Source organism: Carassius gibelio, chromosome A18 (assembly GCF_023724105.1).
Source record: "Carassius gibelio isolate Cgi1373 ecotype wild population from Czech Republic chromosome A18, carGib1.2-hapl.c, whole genome shotgun sequence".
NCBI lineage: Eukaryota > Metazoa > Chordata > Actinopteri > Cypriniformes > Cyprinidae > Carassius > Carassius gibelio.
Window position 1 is genome coordinate 29,318,797 of NC_068388.1, and position 19,903 is coordinate 29,338,699.

At 39.5% G+C, this 19,903-nt stretch overlaps 2 protein-coding genes and 1 long non-coding RNA gene across 4 annotated transcripts in view; 1 reads left to right on the plus strand and 2 right to left on the minus strand.

Annotated features, from left to right (window-relative positions):
* The first annotated feature begins 418 nt into the window (after window positions 1-418).
* Window positions 419-19,903, plus strand: part of LOC127934431 (unconventional myosin-XVI-like) — a 36,724-nt gene continuing 17,239 nt past the window's right edge. Inside the window, exons 1-9 of the mRNA XM_052531806.1 lie at window positions 419-426; window positions 799-969; window positions 10,964-11,137; window positions 11,259-11,305; window positions 15,586-15,706; window positions 16,404-16,558; window positions 19,029-19,184; window positions 19,360-19,370; window positions 19,512-19,593. Of these exons, the coding sequence (XP_052387766.1) occupies window positions 419-426; window positions 799-969; window positions 10,964-11,137; window positions 11,259-11,305; window positions 15,586-15,706; window positions 16,404-16,558; window positions 19,029-19,184; window positions 19,360-19,370; window positions 19,512-19,593 (925 nt within the window). The remainder of the gene's footprint in view (window positions 427-798; window positions 970-10,963; window positions 11,138-11,258; window positions 11,306-15,585; window positions 15,707-16,403; window positions 16,559-19,028; window positions 19,185-19,359; window positions 19,371-19,511; window positions 19,594-19,903) is intronic.
* On the minus strand, window positions 974-8,098 carry LOC127934077 (uncharacterized). The gene is made up of 3 exons (XR_008147704.1): window positions 7,837-8,098; window positions 7,566-7,592; window positions 974-1,122 (listed from the first exon to the last, which is right to left on the minus strand). It is a non-coding gene; the product is annotated as an uncharacterized LOC127934077 (long non-coding RNA).
* Window positions 1,012-4,203, minus strand: LOC127934050 (uncharacterized). 2 transcript variants are annotated; one of them, XR_008147679.1, is made up of 3 exons: window positions 1,703-4,203; window positions 1,395-1,574; window positions 1,012-1,150 (listed from the first exon to the last, which is right to left on the minus strand). XR_008147679.1 is itself a non-coding variant. In XM_052531235.1 (2 exons), exon 1 carries the CDS (start codon window positions 4,189-4,191, stop codon window positions 1,705-1,707), a length of 2,487 nt encoding a protein of 828 aa, XP_052387195.1. In that variant the 5' UTR covers window positions 4,192-4,203; the 3' UTR covers window positions 1,165-1,574; window positions 1,703-1,704. The 2 variants fall into 2 exon arrangements, 1 of the variants encoding a protein (XP_052387195.1); XM_052531235.1 differs by lacking the exon at window positions 1,012-1,150 and having other exon boundaries at window positions 1,165-1,574.

Consider the following 19,903-nt stretch of genomic DNA (forward strand, 5'->3'; position numbering starts at 1 on the left):
GTGGGCCGCCAATTACTATTAAAAGAAATTATAATTTTGTTAATATTTGTAAGAGTCTGACTCTAGTCTTGCTTTGTCCAGTGCTCCCGTTCTCTGCCAATTTTGACTGCTCGTCTCAACACTGCTCTGCATGTTCCCTCCTGACTGCTTGCTCCGCTGACTGTCTACCTGCCGCCGAGCACTGCCTGGATCTGGTTTTCCCGTTTTACTGAAAGGTGCCAGCCTGAGTTATTTTTTGTTCATTGCCAGTTCATTCAATAAAGACAGTTAACAATCTAGCTTCTAAGTACTAAGTTATTAACCCAACAATAGTCAGGTCAGTTAATTTTTTTGAAGTGGGCCGTGCAAACATGTGTTTGGTTGTGTGGGCCACGAGTTGAAAAAGGTTGGGAACCACAGTTCTAAACTATGGTGAATAATGATAATGTGAGAAATGTTGGAGGTGTCTGAATAAATTTTGGTTAGACTGTATTTGATAAATGAAGTTAACCAACTAACCTTATACATACTCTTTTTGCTTCTGTACCCAATATTTGAAAAACTTGCAAATGCAATAAAATAACGGTATTGCTTCTCCTTATCGGCAAGTAGAAAAAAAAAAAAAAATAAAGTATTGGAATCGGGCGAGTACTGGAAAAAGTGGTATTGGTGCATCCTTACTTTTTATAGTACAATGTCCTTTTATGTCAAAAGATTGAGGGAATTTTGGTTTCTTAGTTCATGACCCCTTTAAACCACTAACATTGTGCAACAAAGTGATATTATTTAGAGTGATGAGTGTGTCACTGTTCTGTACAGGTTGAGTTATTGTAGCATCACAGATGAAGGTTGTGCTGCTCTGGCTTCAGCTCTGAGATCAAACCCTTCACACCTGAGAGAACTGGATCTGTCTTGGAATAAAATAGGAAAATCAGTGAATCTGCTCTTTGGTGTACTACAAAATCCTCATTGTAAACTGGAGAAACTGTGGTAAGATTATTGTAAAATATTGTTCTGCTCTTAGGTGCTAATTAATAAACGATGGAAACCACTGAAACTTGTCCGATCAGAACAATTAAATTAGATGATGTCCGTTTAGAAGGAGCTAGATGCACACACCACTCAAAGACCACTCATTGCAAACTGGAACAATATTTAATTAAGTGTGGTTCTAGAAAGGGAAACAACAACAATAAAATGTAAATATACACACTGATAAACATCAATATGCAAATGAATAATATCCGTATTTGCTATGACATTAACACTGAAAGTGCGTCTAACAGCGATCGTCTGATAAGATTGGCTAGAGATTAGCTGACAGGCACATGTGCTTGACAGACGAGGTAAACACGTCTTGAAAGACTAATGTAACAATCAAATATAAACACAGTATAATGAAGAAACAAACTTACTCTTTGATGCACGCACACATGCGATAACTCAATATTGCGGGAGAACTGGCATTATCATCACCGTTAGAATCGTCACACGCTAGTTATAATGATAGCGATCATATCTGCTGTGAAGCTGCGTCAGCATCCGGGTCCTTTAGACATCGGGGTCCTAACAATAGGTGTGTGACTGACGCCTGACTAAATAACAACAGCGATCAAACATTACACATATATTAGAACTGTATGAACATTAAATAACTGGCCGCCATTTTAGTACAGCCGCCCCCAAATGTGCTTGCAGATTTGCGTCTTGGGCCAGTACTCACAGTCATTCTGGAAGTGAAGGGAGCTTAATAAGTCTGACAACAGGTCTGATGTAGGTTCTGTCTTTGATCTGGATTTCTGCAGCTCTAACTTTATTATCAGCTCCGACCTGGACAGATTTCACAGTTCCAACAGGCCAGAGTGCCCTGGGGAATTGTGGATCAGCAACCATAACCACTGTCCCTACTGTCAAGTTGTCTTTCTCTTGTTGCCATTTCTGGCGAGACTGGAGTCCGGGCAGGTAGTTACGCATATAACTGCTCCAGAACTGGTCTGCCAATATCTGGCTGTGTCTCCAGCGCTTGCGACTGAGCAGTTCAGATGCAGGGTAAATTACCTGAGGCAAGGCAGAGTCTCGTCTGCCCATTAAGAGAGAATTAGGGGTTATTGGATCAGGATCAGCTACATCTGAGGATACGTATCCCAATGGCTTTGAATTTAGAATTCCTTCAATTTCAACAAGGACAGTCCTGAGCACTTCCTCTGTGACAGTTTGCACACCAATGGTTGTGTACAGTGCAGCCTTAAGAGATCTGATTTCTCTTTCCCAGGATCCTCCGAAATGTGGGGAGTTTGGTGGATTGTAATGGAAGTCAATCTGTTGCTTGGCAAGTTCTCTTTGTAACTGAGGGTGAATATTGTTGAAGGCCTCCTTAAGCTCACGATCTCCACCCTTGAAATTAGTACCTTGATCAGAGCACAACTCATGAGGTTTTCCCCTACGGGCGATGAATCGACGTAGAGACATGAGGAAGGAGTCTGTGTCAGCTTGAGAGAGAAGGTCGATGTACACTGCCCTTGTGGTCAAACATTTATAAATTATACCCCAGCGTTTCTCGTTCCGGCGCCCAATTTTGATGATAAATGGGCCAAAACAGTCCATGCCTGTAGAGTAAAAGGCTGGTTGGAAGAGTCTTAAACTGGAAGGAGGCAAGTCAGCCATTTTAGGTATATTGGGCTTGCCACGCCACCTTTGACACTCAGTACAGTGATGTTGAATAGATCTTACTGCTTGACGACCTCTCAAGATCCAGAAGCGTCTTCTGATTTCAGCAAAGACTCTTTCAGTACCAGGGTGATGGAGCTGTGCATCGTACTGCTGAATTAGTAGTTTAGTCACTGGATGGACTGGGTCTAGGACAATTTGGTGAAGAATGTCAGGACTCAGTAGGTGACATCTTCGGAGTCGTCCACCAACTCTAATCAGTTGTGTGTCAGAATCAAATTCGGCAGCTAATGTCTTTAGACGACTGTTTGAGGAGATGGCCTTCCCTGCTTGAAGCTGAGCATATTCATCAGGAAAACTCTCCATTTGAGACTGTTGAATAATTCGGAGCTCGGCTTTCTTATACGTGTCAGCAGTGACAGTGTCTGTGGAACTGGCCGCCCCGTGAAGGGATCTGGCAGTTGCATTTACAAGCTCTTGAAAGTTGTCAAATTGAGATGCAATGACTGAATGCTGGTCACCCTGAGCTATTAGATGGAAGGATACTGGTTTACGCAGTTCCTTTGAAGTGTCGGCTGGCTCCAGATTGGGCATTTTGGGCCAAGACGATAGAAGTTTTTGCAAAAATTCTGGGCCATTCTTCCAGCGGGTAGGTTCAGCTAGCTGAGCCAGTGACAGGCCACGAGTAATATCATCAGCAGGGTTGTCTTGTGAGGGCACATAGGACCATAAATGTGAATCAGTTAGCTCTTGAATCTCCGCAACTCTCGTTCCTACAAACACTTTAAAATGGCATGAGTCTGATTGAAGCCAGTTGAGAACGGTTGTAGAATCAGTCCAGTATCTGAAACTGCTGATGTCCAGTGTGAGCTCTCTTTTCAGAACTGCTGCCAATTGTGCTCCAGTTAAAGCAGCGCATAGCTCAAGTCGGGGAATTGTTTGCTGCTTCTTTGGAGCTACTCGCGATCTAGCTGCCAAGAATGACACCTCTATCTGTCCTTTGCTATCTTCCGTGCGGAGATAGGCTACAGCTCCATACGCTCGCTCTGAGGCATCACAGAAGGTGTGCACAGTTCTTGAGCTGGTCAATGGATCTACCTTTGTAGTGTAGCATCTGGGCAGTGTGACACAGGAAAGTTGTGGAAGCTCATCTTCCCATGTGAGCCATGCATTTTTGAGGTCAGTGGGCAGGTCAGGGTCATCCCATTCTCTTTTTTTGTCCCAGAGCCTCTGGACTATGATCTTAGCTCTAGTGGTAAATGGGGTGATGAATCCAAGTGGATCATACTGACTGGAAAGGATGCTATATATGTGTCGCATAGTGGGCTCAGTTTTTACAACATGGCCATGTTTATAACCAAGGGTGTCGGATCTGCACTGCCACCTAAGTCCTAGTGTGCGCTCCTGGGGGTCGGCTCTGTCTGAACTAAACCAAAGCTCATGTTTCTCTGACCTGATTTGCTGCGGCAGGTGTTGCAGCAGTTGGGGAGTGTTACTAGCCCATTGACGCAGTTCAAATCCACCCTTGGTCAGCAGATGTCGCATGTCATCCACTAATTGTCTGGCAATCTCAAGAGAGGGGACACTTTGCAACCAGTTGTCCACATAGAAACAACGATCTACTGCTACTCGTACCTCATTATCTGGTTGGCTGTGATCGGCAACATGTTTCCGAAGAGCAAAGGTTGCACAGCAGGGGCTGCACGTGGTGCCAAAGGGTAACACTGACCACTGATAGACATCAGGTGCATTGGTTGGTTTCAGGTCTCACCAAAGGAATCGCAAGAATGGTTGGTCTTCGGGTAGGAGACGCACTTGATGAAACATCCCCTTTATGTCACTGCTAATGGCTACTGCATACTCTCTGAAACGGAGAAGTACTCCCAGCAAGGTAGCACCCAGAGTTGGCCCAGGAAGGAGATATTCATTCAAGTTCAGCCCTTGGAAGTTGAAAGAACAATTGAATACCATCCTGTTCTTTCCGTTGTGGTGGACCATGTGATGTGGAATGTACCACCCTGGAGTCTGTACAGCTGTGGATTTGGGAATTTTTCTCACATAGCCTGATTCTAGCAGCCTGTTCATCTCAGATGTGTATGCTTGGGATTTCTCTAAGCTCTGTGCCAGCTGATTTTCAGTCCTTCTCAAATGAGGCATTACCGCTTCCTTTGGGGAAGCTAGAGGTGGAGGACTGACTTTCCAGAGGAGGGGGGTAGCGTATCTTTGCACATCTTCAACTTCAACCCTGATGGTTTTCTCCTCCAGAATACGCACAGCTTCTGCATCTTGCTTTGACCTCGTCACAAGTCGTTCATTTTGGTAGGGCAAGATATCCATCTGCCACAACCGCTCCACTTGACTGTATAGATCATTAGGCGTAAGGCTTACAGATGTGAACAAGCACTGTTGTGTATGTGGGACGTGTTCAAGGAACTTTGATGGACCTTGGAGTGTCCATCCCAAATTAGTTTTCACAGCCGCTGGACCTCCGGGGGGTCCCAAATGAACTGGCTCAATAGGGGTGATCAGTTGTGGGTAATCTGACCCAATGAGCAGTAATGGCCTTGCATGGTCAATTGACTGAAGAGGTAGGCCTCTGAGATGGCGATATTTATTCTGGAGCATTTCAATTGGGTAGGAATGAGGGGCTAATCCAAGCTCCTCCGCGGTGAAAGCTCTTCTTATTGTGAAGTTGCGATCTGGTTGTGTAGCTGGACTCACTGAGAATGATACTGTGAAGCCATGAATAATGCGGATGTCTTGGCGCACTGTGCGAAGAGACAGGTCTTCGGGTTTACCATTGAGGTTGAGTAGCTGAGCTGCTTCATGGAGAAGTATTGTGCGCTCTGAACCATCATCTGGTAGTGCGTATGTATCTAGTGAAAAGTCTCCGTTGCGTATGAGGACTCTGCACAATTTCAGTAATACTTTACTGCTGCCAGTAGGTCTATCAACATACAGAGTTTCTATCGTGTTGCTGGTAGACTGGGTGATCACTCCCGTTTCTTTGGTGGCATTAGCACTCATTTCATTGTTGGCCTCATGCAGAATTTCTAGATGTCTCCTTTGACACTTCTTGCACTTCGCTTTAAGAGTACACTGACCTGCTTGGTGTTCGCACCCACATTTCCAACATCTCTGATTGGATCTGATCCAGGTAACAATCTGCTCTTTGGTCAGCAGCTTGAAGTTTGAACACTGATTGAGATAGTGCTGAGTTGTATTACAGAAGGGGCAGTATTTCTTTGGTTTCTCTAGTGATCTCACCTCTGAAACTGTATTCCGACGAACCTCTTCAACCTTGGAAACTGGACTTTGCTCACTTCCATGGAAGATGGCAGTAGATTTGTGTGCTACTTTAGGCACTCTTTGCTGGTCTTTGCGGAAGCTCGGTCTCTCTCTACCAGGGTCAATACCGAACTGGGTACCGTCCTCTTGTACCCTCACCTCATACTCCAGCCATTCTGCAAATTCAAGCAAGGTAGGGATAGGTGTCTTGAGTGGATTGACATACCTCTTAAAGTTTGCTCTGAGATCGTGAGGTAGTTTAGCTAGGAGGCGGGAGACGTGCGACCCACAAGCCAGTTCTGTACGTCCAGGATCTCCTAACTGATCCAACATTCCAACGAGGGCTCGCACCTTTAGTGCAAAAAGCCTGAATGCTCTGGTGTCACCACTTCTTATGCTGGGCCCATCCATCATAACAGCAATGCGTTGAAGTGCGAGTTGATGGGGTTGCCCATAGAGTTCGGTTAGTGCCTGCATGGTATGAGTATAAGGGTACCTGCTGTTACTGTAGGAGTCAGCAATGAGCAATGCTTCCTCAAACTTCAAGTGGTCCATCAATATTTGGAACTTAAAGTGCTCTTTGGCATCAGCAGGCAGGAGATTGTCAAGAGCTACCTTTAACCTGGCAAACTCACGTGGATCCTCTTTGGTGAAGTTAGGAATGGTAGGGGTTGGACCACGATAAGTGTTCTCTTGACTGATTGGAAATGAAGAATGATAAGGCAAAAATGGTCTCTACTGCCTGGAGGTAGGGCTGTAATAGTGTGAGGATTGATGTCTCGAGGGATGATAGCTTTCATCCGCATGATCTGCTCTCTGGGGTGTTACTGCACGCTCAGGTGATGGCGAGATTGTTCTAGATTGCTTGGAACACGCTTTCATCCTCTGAAGCTCATGAATGATCTCATCTATTCTATCACATTGACGTTCTGAGTGCAACTTATCCTCACTGTGTTTCACTGACCTTTCTCCTTCATAACGTGGATCGCTTTGATCTCTTGTTGACGTTACTCTGTGGTGTGATGGTGAGGTAGATATTCGATTCTCCATATTGCACGTCAAATGTCTGGATGAATGAAATGGTTGAGATGGAGACAATGATCTTGAAGTGTGAGCTGCTGAGTGTTCACTGAGGTCACGTCTAAGTTGACGGTTCTCTTTCTCCAGTTCCTTAAGGCGCATCTCCAGTGCTTCAGGTGAGAAATGTGAATTCCCCTCATAGGCAGGAAAGTGATCAGTGCCAGCAACCAGGGGGTTATGAAGCGGTAATGGACCTCCTGTCGCCCCTATTGGCTGTTCTCCCACGTTGGAGTGGTCTGAGGGTTTGTGTGCTGATGGCTGCTCTGGCACATAATCCACCTCATAGTCATCAAGGTACTTTGGCATCTGCGTTCGGCGTCGAGAGCGAACAGTAGCATCACTAATCTCCTCACTATGTATGGACATTATATTAATTCAGAAGTTGCCTAATCCGGCTCGAAGGACCATGTAAAATATTGTTCTGCTCTTAGGTGCTAATTAATAAACGATGGAAACCACTGAAACTTGTCCGATCAGAACAATTAAATTAGATGATGTCCGTTTAGAAGGAGCTAGATGCACACACCACTCAAAGACCACTCATTGCAAACTGGAACAATATTTAATTAAGTGTGGTTCTAGAAAGGGAAACAACAACAATAAAATGTAAATATACACACTGATAAACATCAATATGCAAATGAATAATATCCGTATTTGCTATGACATTAACACTGAAAGTGCGTCTAACAGCGATCGTCTGATAAGATTGGCTAGAGATTAGCTGACAGGCACATGTGCTTGACAGACGAGGTAAACACGTCTTGAAAGACTAATGTAACAATCAAATATAAACACAGTATAATGAAGAAACAAACTTACTCTTTGATGCACGCACACATGCGATAACTCAATATTGCGGGAGAACTGGCATTATCATCACCGTTAGAATCGTCACACGCTAGTTATAATGATAGCGATCATATCTGCTGTGAAGCTGCGTCAGCATCCGGGTCCTTTAGACATTGGGGTCCTAACAATAGGTGTGTGACTGACGCCTGACTAAATAACAACAGCGATCAAACATTACACATATATTAGAACTGTATGAACATTAAATAACTGGCCGCCATTTTAGTACAATTATATATGACACACTTAATTTTTGTGAAGTGAAAAACAATTTCACACAAAAAAGTCTGGTAACACAAAATGTTAAAATTAGGTATTTTTTGTGAATGGAATACTCAGTGCTGATTTGATGAGACCACTGTCAATCAAGATATAGAGATACAGAAAGTAAAACATTATGGCCCGGTTTCACAGACGGGGCTTAGACTAAGCCAGGATTAGATCATAGTTCAATTAAGACATTTAAGCAATTTTTACAAATGTGCCTTAGACAAAAAACATTACTGGTGTGCATCTTGACACAAAATAAAGGCATTAATGTTATTATGTACTGTTTTGTAGAGCACTGCAATACATTGAGGTGCAAGTACTATCTGACATGATTTACACCAAGTTTGAATAATATCTCTCAGTTTGGGTGATCTCAGGATTTGTTATATTTGAGTGATGGAGGAGAAACACACATCACTACTCCATACAAAGTAATAAAGATCAAAATAACAGTATAAAACTCAGCTGTGTAATGAAACGTGTGATTTAACAGATTTGTATGAATGTCTTTATAAGACAAACATTTTGGTTAAAAATACTGACAGTGCAATAAATAGCTATTTTCTTTTCTTGAATGAGGCTATAAATGATTTATGTTCATGTGTTTTTGTTCTTTGACATTTTAAATCTCAGTCCAGTGATGCATCACACATTGATTTTTGTACTAGAGGTCTGCTGGGGACTATTTTTTAGTATATTCACTCTTTGTTCATCTGCTGTCTGCTTAGAATAATTTTCTTCTCAAACCAACTGTTCCCGCTTAATTTAGACCTTCTTTTCCAGAATCTCAAATTTCAGTTTCCACTATTGAAAGAGAGATAGACTAACAGATAAAAGTGAAGTCTGCACAAAATTGTTATTTTACAATTTTTTATTTTTACAATTTTTTATTTTTACAATTGAATTTATTGACTTTGACTTGAATTCTATTACCGTAATTCCTCAAATAAAAGCTGGGGCCTTTATTTACCTGAACTGCAGAAGGTAACAGGCTTTTATTTGAAGCAGGCTTTTATTAGAGGCAGGCCTTTATTTCTAATTCCATCTGTTTGATAAGTAATTGTTTCAAATAACCCATTTTAAATTAAAAGCAATAGCATTTCAAGTGGACAGATATCATAACATTAGCACAGAATCAGTTCAGAATCAATCACCAAAAGAATCATTTCAGTTCAGATGCTCTGTGTGTCAGTCTGCTTCACGCTGAATCATGCATGCGCAGTATCATCAGCTCCTCGGTTCTCGAATCGAACGCGTTTGACAGAAACGCTTCTCGGTTCAGTGTACTGGTGATCCGAAAACCTATGCAACCGGTTCTTGACTCGAGAACGAGAAACGCTCCGGCAGTGGGCGTGTACTTTCATTATCTGGCTCTGCTGCACAAATTTAAGACCGGCCTTTATTTGTCCGTATTGACCATGCCCCCAGCCACTATAAGAGGCCTGGCGTTTATTTGACTACCAGTTTTTATTCGAGGAATTACGGTAATTATAGTAAAACACAAAATTATTTCTTGCAACACAGTAGAAAAAAGATGAGTTTCAGAGAAAGTAAAAATGTTGTACAAAAATTGTATTTATTTGTATTCGTCTAGGTTGTATGAAAATAGCGTATTAGCTATTTGTATTCGTCTTGTCAAAATACCAAATTCATTTGACATTTTTCTGTTAACACAGTAGGAAAAGTGTTGCAGAGAAAAATAAATATGACATCAGCTATTTAAAATTATAGGCTAAACAAAATATAAACAAAACAGAGTTGAACGTCCTTCAAGGCCAGCGCATCCACACTTTATATTTGCCACTGGTACAGCCTGATCTGAGCATCGTTAAGCACATGCTGCGCACAGACCCCACATATAAAATGCACTGCATGCATTACAGTCCGAGTGCAGGCTGTACCAGTGGTCAATAAGAATAAAGTGCAGATATGCTTTTCTGAAATATGGTTGCACAGTGCACCAATAGTTCAAAAGTATTGTGATTCTTGAAAATTAAAAACGTCACGATTCCTAAATTTATTAGTATCGATATTCAAAGAATGACCACATTCCAGATTTGTAAGAGATGTATTTATTCTGGAATTTAATCCCATGGCACAAGTAATCTGGTCTGTTCCCATGGGAATGCAGACCTCGAATTTGTACTTTCTCTTTACCAATGGATTCACTGCTAAACTGATCTGATCTGAGAGAGTGAAGAACAGAACCAGAAACGAAATACATTTTTGGATTGCGATTTTATAGCCTTTAGATGATTTGTTTTGGAGAGGAACTAAAAACTGTTTTTATATTGTTTGTTAACATTTTTGCTTTAGACTACAGGCATTTTAGCCTTTATTATTTCGTAAAGTAAAAGGACTTATAAAATGCGATGTGAGCCGCAACTTAAGTTTTTTTTTTCTCTCACTCTCAAAACTTCAATGCTAGGCTATACAAGTTTTTTTTTTTTTTACAATGCAGCAAACATTTTTACATATCTTAAAAATACTTTGATGTCTTAAAGTGTTGAGAGATTTATTTATTTAGTTTTTTTTTTTTTTGCCTACATTTGGCCAAAATCTAGGAAAGATTATGCTTTGGCTTTGATTAACTGCAGCAGCAGGTTATTGACTAACATTAGATCTCCATTTTTTTTTCTTTTTAAGTAAAGAAAATGCTGAACTTTATGATTATTATGTTACTATTATTGTATGGAGTGAAATTTAAGGTCAAAATTAATGTTATATAATTTTAAATAAGATCTAAGATCTGAGAACAGAGACTCGCAATTAGAATCGCGATTTACCGATTTCATTTTTTCGAAGAGTGTGTCATTGTTCTCTACAGGTTGAGGGATTGCGGCGTCACAGATGAAGGTTGTTCTGCTCTGGCTTCAGCTCTGAGATCAAACCCCTCACACCTGAGACAACTGGGTCTGTCTCTGAATGAAATAGGAGATTTGGGTGTGAAGCATCTCTGTGCTGGACTGGAGGATCCTCGCTGTAAACTGGAGATACTGTGGTAAGATTATCTCTCTGATAGTCTCATGTCTTTGTCTTAAGTAAGATGTGTCCTTTAATGTAAATTCTGACTTGACACACTAAATCTCTGCACAAATGACTGAAGGTGAAATTCATTTCAGTCTTCTTGCCACCCATTTGCCCTTTGAACACAAGAAGCTCTCCAGATGTAGGACTCGGTAGGAAAGTAATCAATGGGTCTGTTCAGTAACTAATGATGAAAGCGCAGTTTGCAGTGAAGCTTGCTCATGATGGACTCCCAATAGTTCACCCAAAAGGAACATTTTGTCATCGTTTACACACCCACAAGTTGTTACAAATGTAATAATTTATTTCTTCCGTTAAACATAAAAGAAGCACTTTGAAGAATGTGGGTAACCAAACGGTTTCTGGTCCCCAATCACTGTCCAAGATGGCACAAAGCATGGCGGCCGTGTTGCGAGCTCCGCGTAAACTTTGCAGTTTTTCGTTTGTTTTACCTTCTTTTTTTTTTTGTTCTTCATGTTTTTTGTATAACTGTCTATGAAAGACATGTGCTTCTAAACATAGGTTCCTACGTTCCGAAATGCAAACCGGACATTGAGTTCTTGAATGGTGGCAACTTTTTTACAGACACTGCATCAGAACCCTTTCTCTGGGCTGCACAGGCACGATCGAGGAAACGCAGCCGAAAAAGATGGAAGAGAACCTGCGTCCTTGTCAGACTCAGGCATTGTCCCCTCCGACCTCTTCTCCCAACCTTTTTGCTGGCTAACATTCAGTCACTGGACAACAAACTCTGTGAACTGTGGGCATGTATCTCATACCAACTAGAAACAAGGGACTGCTGCATTATTTGCCTCCCAGAAACCTGGATGTCTGCAGAGTTTCCAGACTCAGCCATTGAGCTTACGGGGTTCTCCGTGCACCACTCGGACAGAACGAAAGAGCTCACAGGGAAAAGATGAGTTGGAGGCATTTGTTTCTTTATCAACAACTCGTGGTGTGATGAAAGGAACCTACACTCTATTAGGTTCTCTATTATGGTTCTACTAGTGATTTGATTGGAGACCAACAGCCAATCACAATTGACCTTTAATTTTCAGATTGGTTGATTTTGTGGCACACTTGTAACGCTGTTGTAAGTTGAGTGAGCGTGTGTCAAGAGTTGAGCACGCACAGAATTAAGAGGTTGAGAGAGAGAGAGAGAGTTTGTGAGAGAGCACCTGAGTAAACTGCGTGAGTGGGGTTATTACTGCATGTTAATATGGATAATAGCAAATAAGCAAATACATTTATTGAGCACGGAATAGTTTTTTCTTTGCTCAAACGAATTTTAAATTTTTTTGCGATTTGTTAATTTCTGTTCAAAATATAATGAAATGTGCTTCCAAAATATATGTCTCTGTTTAGAACAATCTGGATAAATTATGAAAGAAGTTTAATTTGTGTGTGAACTATATGTAACCCCTATAAAACTAGGGATACTAAGTCAGAGGAAGTAGTATATAATTTCCTATAGAGAGCTTGCTACTCCTAGCAAAGTGGAGCATCAAGTATGCAAGGATCCTATTTTCTGGTTGATGATTCTTCCAGAAATGTGCATGGAAATGAGCTCCTGAGTTAATATGATAAAATACTGCAAAATTTGCTTTGAATCCTGAGTTTCATCATTGAATGTAATTAGTACTTGCATTCCACTTGGACATCGAATGAAGCACTGTTTGGTCAACTTTGATTATTCTCTGATGAGTGAGCCGCATTTTGCTAGTTCTGTTCTGGCTAGCTACTTAGATGGAATAGATGTATGCTAGTTTAAAAATCTATATTCTTACAAACTCAATTGGAGTATCCTATAATTCCATGTTTTAAACCAACTTTGTTATGTAGTATCATAGTTATAAGAACAATCAATGTCCTATGACAATGTTCACACTTTTACTTTCACGCACGCCATGTTTAAATATTAGAGGCGACCTGCTGTATATATTTTTATGTTTGTAGTTTATTCTAATATTCTGATTCGCTACTCGAAAAACTATTATTATTATTATCATCATTAATGTTGAAAAGAGCTAAGAATATATATATTAGCAGATGTAGATGCAGAAGTAGCAGATGTAGCGTTGGTCCTGTAGGCGGCTGTAGCAGATATTAGCACTACGAAAAGTTACTTTTATTTAGTTTTGTTAGCACGTATGCTGTCCAGTGATGCCGGGAAGAGCGTGTTGTGTGGTTGGCAGTTTTAACAATAGCACAAAACTACAAGCCTGGAATAAAATCGCTTGTGAAATTCACAAACCTTTGTTGCACTGACTGCCCATGTTTACAGGCATATGGATTACACAGAGTTTGAGGTCGAGCGGAGGAGTATTTATTGTTTGAATTTCATAATAAAATTAACAGAATCTGAGCTGAGTGTTTTCCCTATCATAAGTAACCTGCTCTGTCTAGTCTGTCAGTCTTCGTGTCCTCTTTGCTTCAGGATTTTTCTGTGCGTGAGAAAATGGATGTGTGGTATGAGAGCGTGAAAAGTGTCAATTGTGTGTCTCACATTTTATTGCATTTTGTATTAGTTGTTTGAAGAGTTAAAAAAAATCAGTGGGTCTTAATGCAATTACAATCGGCAAGTCGGTCAGACTAAAAGGGGAAAAAAATAATTAATTTTTAATTATTTTTAAGGATGGCCTAATAGTTATTTGAAGCTTGTTAACATATTAGCAACACAGCTGGTAATGACAGCGTGTGGTTTTATTGTTGTCATCAATTAATACGCTTCTTAATTACATTACATATTTTTACATTATTACATTATGTTGTCAATAAATTACCTTTATCAGTAAGTTTTGGCCACTGCCTGACATCATCTACCCAATGTTCCCTTTCACCAGACATTTTCCTTAAATGAGCAGGATCCGCTTTCATTGAAATGTCATAAGAGGGCACCGGCAAGCATCACAACGTCACACTTCGCAGGCACGCAGTAATGGCGGCAGGCAAGATGGTGGCACCCATAGAGTTCAAGGCGGATTTGTGTATAGGGTAAATTGTTACACTTGGAGTAAGACTGGAGAAATGATGCTGAAAATGTAACTTTGATCACAGGCGTAAATAAAAATGTTAAAGGTCCCATTGTTCGTGGTCCCATGTTTTAAACTTTAGTTAGGGTGTAATGTTGTTGTTAGAATACAAATAATATCTGTAAAATTCTAAAGCTCAAAGTTCAATGCCAAGCGAGATATTTTATTTAACAGAATTTGCCTACAAAAAATGACCCGTTTGGAGATCTATGGTTACAATTTATGTTTAACTCGGTTCCCGAAAATTATAATCCACATGTAAAACTATGTGCAGCACATTATGTTGAGGACAGCTTGCTGAGAACAGCTTCCTCAATCTCAATCAGTTTAATGCCGGATTCGCACAAAGATTATTCTCGAAAGATGGAGCAGTTCACTCTTTGTCTGGAGAAGGCGTTGTTTATGGACCACAACTGGTAAGTGTATTTTATTATTTAAGCTGGTGCGTTTAACAGTTTCTGTAACTTATTACACAAAGGGCAACACTGTTTAGCTTTGTTAACTAGATGTTAGGGCTGTGAAAAAAAATCGAATGCGTTTTTCATGCGATTCTCGTCAGTAAAAACGCTACTGTGATTATAAGTACATCTCCATCACATGCTTCTGCCCACTTGCTTCTCAAAATTAGCCCAATCGCGTTTCCAGGAAGGCAGCCTGCACTGCTGTTGAATCACAACACAGGAACCGCTGGCCCAATCTTGCTTAAAATGTCATACTTAAATAAGAACAGCTCCTGATTGTAGGAGAGTTTAATGTTCATGTTTGTTCTGCAGCTGTTTTTTTAGCGAAGGAATTTATTAACCTTTTATATGGTTTTTATTTAACTTTTCAGGTAATTGTACCCACTCATCAGCATGGCCATACACTTGATTTAGTGTTAACATATGGTTTCTCTCTGTGTGACTTAGAGGTGTGTGAAAATGGTTTCTCTGACCATAAGAGTTTGAGTAATAAGCTTTTTTTACCCTATTGGAGCAAAACAGTTATGATACAGTTGTTGACAGATTTCATTAATGATTTAAAATATGAAATTGAATCATAAGCTTGGTCACCAGATTTGGAGAATTTGATGTTTCCCCACTTAAAGAAATAGGAGCTGCACCCGAGAGGCATTTCAAAGATGGCCACAAAGTGACATGACTTACCTTAAAGTTTCATATCACTAGGAAAACAATATCTCACATTCAGCTCTGTAAGCATTGTCATGTATAAATCTCATTCTATCAACAGCAGTTTGTGGAAATGCTTGTCATTATATCTCCTCTCTGCTCTGAGACCAGAGTCAAAACAAACTACAGACACTTCAACTATAATTCACATTGTGTCATTGTTCTCTACAGGTTGAATGATTGTGGACTCACAGATGAAGGTTGTGCTGCTCTGGCTTCAGCTCTGAGATCAAACCCCTTACACCTTAGAGAACTGAGTATGACTGGGAATAAACTGGGAAAATCTGTGAATCTGCTGTCCGATGTACTACAACATTCTCACTGTAATCTGGAGATACTGCTGTAAGATTATATATGGCACACTGTAAAGTATTTGTGAAGTGAAAAACAAATCAACCAAAAGGCCAGAAAACACAATAAGTCAGAAAACATGTAAAAATTAGGTATTGTTTGTTAATGGAATACTTAATACTGATTGGATGAGACAACTGTTAATCAAGGTACAATAGTCCATTTTGTTAGCAAAGGCTTGACGGTTAGCATACAAAATTACTAAAGAAACTGTCAGATAAGTGAGAGAGTAAGGACAGTGGGCTTTTGAGGCGACCAACCAGAGAACAAATCTGCATTTCCTATAATCTATTTAATTGTATATTATATCAGAGAGGTGTTTTAAAGAAAAGTTTCAAAACATTTTAGAACATGAAAATAAAATGTCTAACATGTATATAATTGAAATTATATGTGGAGTCCTCACATTAATCAGATGTTTTGGTGAATCAAACTCATGCCACTCATATTGTTCCCAAACTCAGAAGCGTGAGTCTCTTCCTGAAGCTTCATGAATAGCTTTACTGATCAACAGCTTCAGTGTGATTAGGAGCAGGTGTGGGGGTGGGGGGGGCTTTAGGAATAGACACAATTAAGGACACTAGAAGGCAGTATATGTTTATAATTACTAGAATCATATACACAGAATGTTATTACATACTGATGATCTGATCAGAGAGAGTAAAGAGTGTGTCATTGTTCTCTACAGATTGAGTTATTGTAGCATCCCAGATGAAGGTTGCACTGCTTTGGCTTCAGCTCTGAGATCAAACTCCTCACACCTAAGAGAACTGGATCTGTATGGGAATAAACTAGGAGATTCAGGAGTGAAACGTCTCTGTGCTGGACTGAAGTATCCTCACTGTAAACTGGAGATACTGTGGTAAAATCATCAGTCTCATATCTTTGTATGGGATAAGTCATTTAATTTAAATTCTGTCTAGACACATTCAATCTCAGCACAAATGAATGAAGATGAAGTTGATTTATCTTTATCACATTACATGAGCCCTTTCTCCCATTTCTGGCCACCAAATGCTGACTGGAGCTTCAGTTGCTTCTGCTAGTTTGATTAACCCTCTGGAGTCTAAAGATGTTTGTCAAAATAAGATATGTTTTGTCATACCCTGACATTAGTGCTTTTTTCAGTTTCTTATAAACATCCAAATGGCTAAAGTCTAATCTCACTGTAATCAGCAACAAACTGGGCTATTATAATATATGGGCAGCATGTATGTACATGATTGTGTTTTTGAGAAATAAAATGTTATGCCTGGTTAGTGAAAAACGAAAAATGTTAAATCACTAAATAAGGCCTTATAACACATACAGATCATTGGTTTCTGGGACTTTTGAGAACTGGAGCTTGTAGCCTAGAATTTTTCTTTCTAAATTATGTGAATATGATCTTGTAGTAAACACAGAGTAACACAGAAAACAATATATTTATTAAAATTTTCTAAGACACTTTTTGTTGGTAAAAGTCATATGCGAGTAGTCGTCAACTTTCATGAATATCATTGTGATTTACACCTGAGAAGACAAAGACCCGCATAATGAGCTGCATAATGAGCCATTCAGTCAGCTGTGTCACTGAGAGGGAAAAGTTACAAGAAAGAATGTGAGGGCAAAATAAATGTATATAATTTTATGTTTGTAGTTTATTTAGGATATATTTAATTATCCCACAACATAATTTAATATCCACTTGCGAGCGCAGTTAAATAGTTTATTAGGAACAATCAAAGCTGATTTTTTTTGCATCATTACTCCTGTCACACAATCCTTCAGAAAACCTTTTAATAATCTGATGAATTACTACTATTATTATTACTATTAATGTTGAAAGGAGCTGAGAATGTTTTTTCAGGGTTTTCTTTGGGGGGGGGGGGGGGGTAAATGGAAAGAACAGCATTTTTTGTTACATTTGTTACAGTTACATATATTTGTTACATTTATATTATTTACATCAAGCTTTTGAATAGTTTTGTATATTGTTTTTGAAACTTCGTAATGTTTCACTTGATTTAGTCAGGAATTATAGTTTGGAAAAATTCTAACTAGTAAAAAGTTTAAACGTTATGTAAAAACTAGTACAAGTATATAAATAAATAAAGAGATTTACTCATGTTTATGATCTCTGCTGAATCAAGTGCTTCATTCTTTTTTTTCTGAGGAAATCCTTGAAGATCAAACTTTAAAAAAAACTTGAAGAACAGTCTCGCTGCGTTGCCGTCTGTTGTATGGGCGTATTCAAGCTGCGTGCTTCACTGAAACATTAGAATCTGAATAGCACGTTCAGCGCGGGGCGTGGTCGCATTAGAAGATAATGAAGGGAGACGTGAAAAACAGACACTGTGTTGTTTTCATTTGGATTACTTTATCACAGAATATTTGTTTTCGGCAGCACTTGTTTAGTTTAAAAGTAGATATGTCAGTCTTTCTATAGATATGTCTCTGTGTTGAGTATTCACTGAGTTACAGTTCATTTTAATGACACGTTTGTAAATAAAGTTCAGAGCAGACAAAGGCTGCAGACAGCACACCTTGTTTGTTATCTTTATTTTATAAGTGCACAAAGTTTTGTTGTTACTATGTCTTACTGCAAAAAAAAGTAGACCCTTTAGAGATTTGATTGATGAATTTCTCATCTGTACAATCAAAACTGAAAGTGTAATTTAAGTTATGCTACAAGCTTATCAGGAGAAAATGCCTCATAACAGCGTTAATCGACTTCAGAGGGTTAATGCAGAGCATGAATTCAGAGTATCGGTCACTGTATGTCACGCTCACCTGCCCATCTCTGTGTAAGAGTTTATTTTCCTCTTATTTTCTACTTTTTCTGAAATCCTGTGAGCTCAATGTGTTCTCACAGATGTCATAAAGATTTAACCCGAATGTTCAGATACTAATGTGTGATTTAGTGATTTCTGTTCCGTTTATAAGCTGCCAAACATGAAACGATGTGTTTTATCACAAAAGTTAATAAATGAGATGTGGAACACGTGGCTCCTGTGAAGCAAATATCGTCCTGTAGATGTTTATTAGAGGAGCAAGTGACTGTTTCTCCAGACTGATCTGTCCTTATATCACTATAAAACAATATCTCACATTCAGGTCTATGTGTCTGTTCAGTCCAGAAGCACATGACAGTTTCACACAGCACCATTGAGCATCAACATGCAGAAATCAAATTCTATCAGCAGCAGTTTGTGGCAGTGCTTTTCATTATATTCCCTCTCCTGCTCTCAGTCATTAACAAACTACAAACACTTGAACTAAAGTTCACATTGTGTCCTTGTTCTCTACAGGTTGAATAATTGTGGCGTCACAGATGAAGGTTGTGCTGCTCTGGCTTTAACTCTTACATCAAACCCCTCACACTTGAGAGAACTGGATCTTTCTGGGAATAAACTAGGAAAATCAGGAGTGAAGTTACTCTCTGATCTTAAAGATGATCCACTTTATAAACTGGAGAGATTCTACTATTGTAGGTATATTATTATTAAAATATTTTAAAATGGTCAAAGTTTAGTAACAGGCATCATATATGTGTAACTGGAGAATATAAGATAATAATTCAGCTCTACTTTAGTCTCTGTACTTTAAACTGTGTTTAATTCTGTGATGATCTAAAAGTGTATGAATATTTTCATCTCTTCCAGTGTCTTTTTGTGTAAATGATAAAGAGAGATACGAATGATCAGTTGTTCATTCATATCTCTGGCTGTAATATGAATATACTGTGTTTTCTGAAATGGATCTGCTGATGTGATGTGACAGCACTAATGTCTCATACTCATATGTTTTATTGTAGGACTCTCAGTATTTAGACGTCAGTCCAGTTTCATCAGGTTCAGCTGATGATGAATATGGAGCCACTATAGAGACGTCACAAGGTGCAAAAACACCCATATATTGCAAAAAGTTTTTATGCTTCCATGAGGTGTTTTTTCAGGCAATGCGAAAAAGGAATAATTCACAAAACTGCAATGGAATTTTTCTTTTCCACCTTAACAGGTCACATTATGTACGTTAAAAGTCATATGATCATTCCTCAGTGTACTATAACCTCCAAGAAACACTTCATATGTGGCTGCTTTCAAGTATAAGGGGCTTTCCCTGCCATTAATGCTTAGACTATTTACAGTGAACACGTCTGCAGCAAGTTACGGCTCCAAAACTGCCACTGAAGCTGTGTGCCAACTC

Coding starts and splice junctions, on each gene's coding strand:
- LOC127934050 (XM_052531235.1), bottom strand. CDS start 4,191: ATGCGACATCTGCTGACCAAGGGTGGATTTGAACTGCGTCAATGGGCT.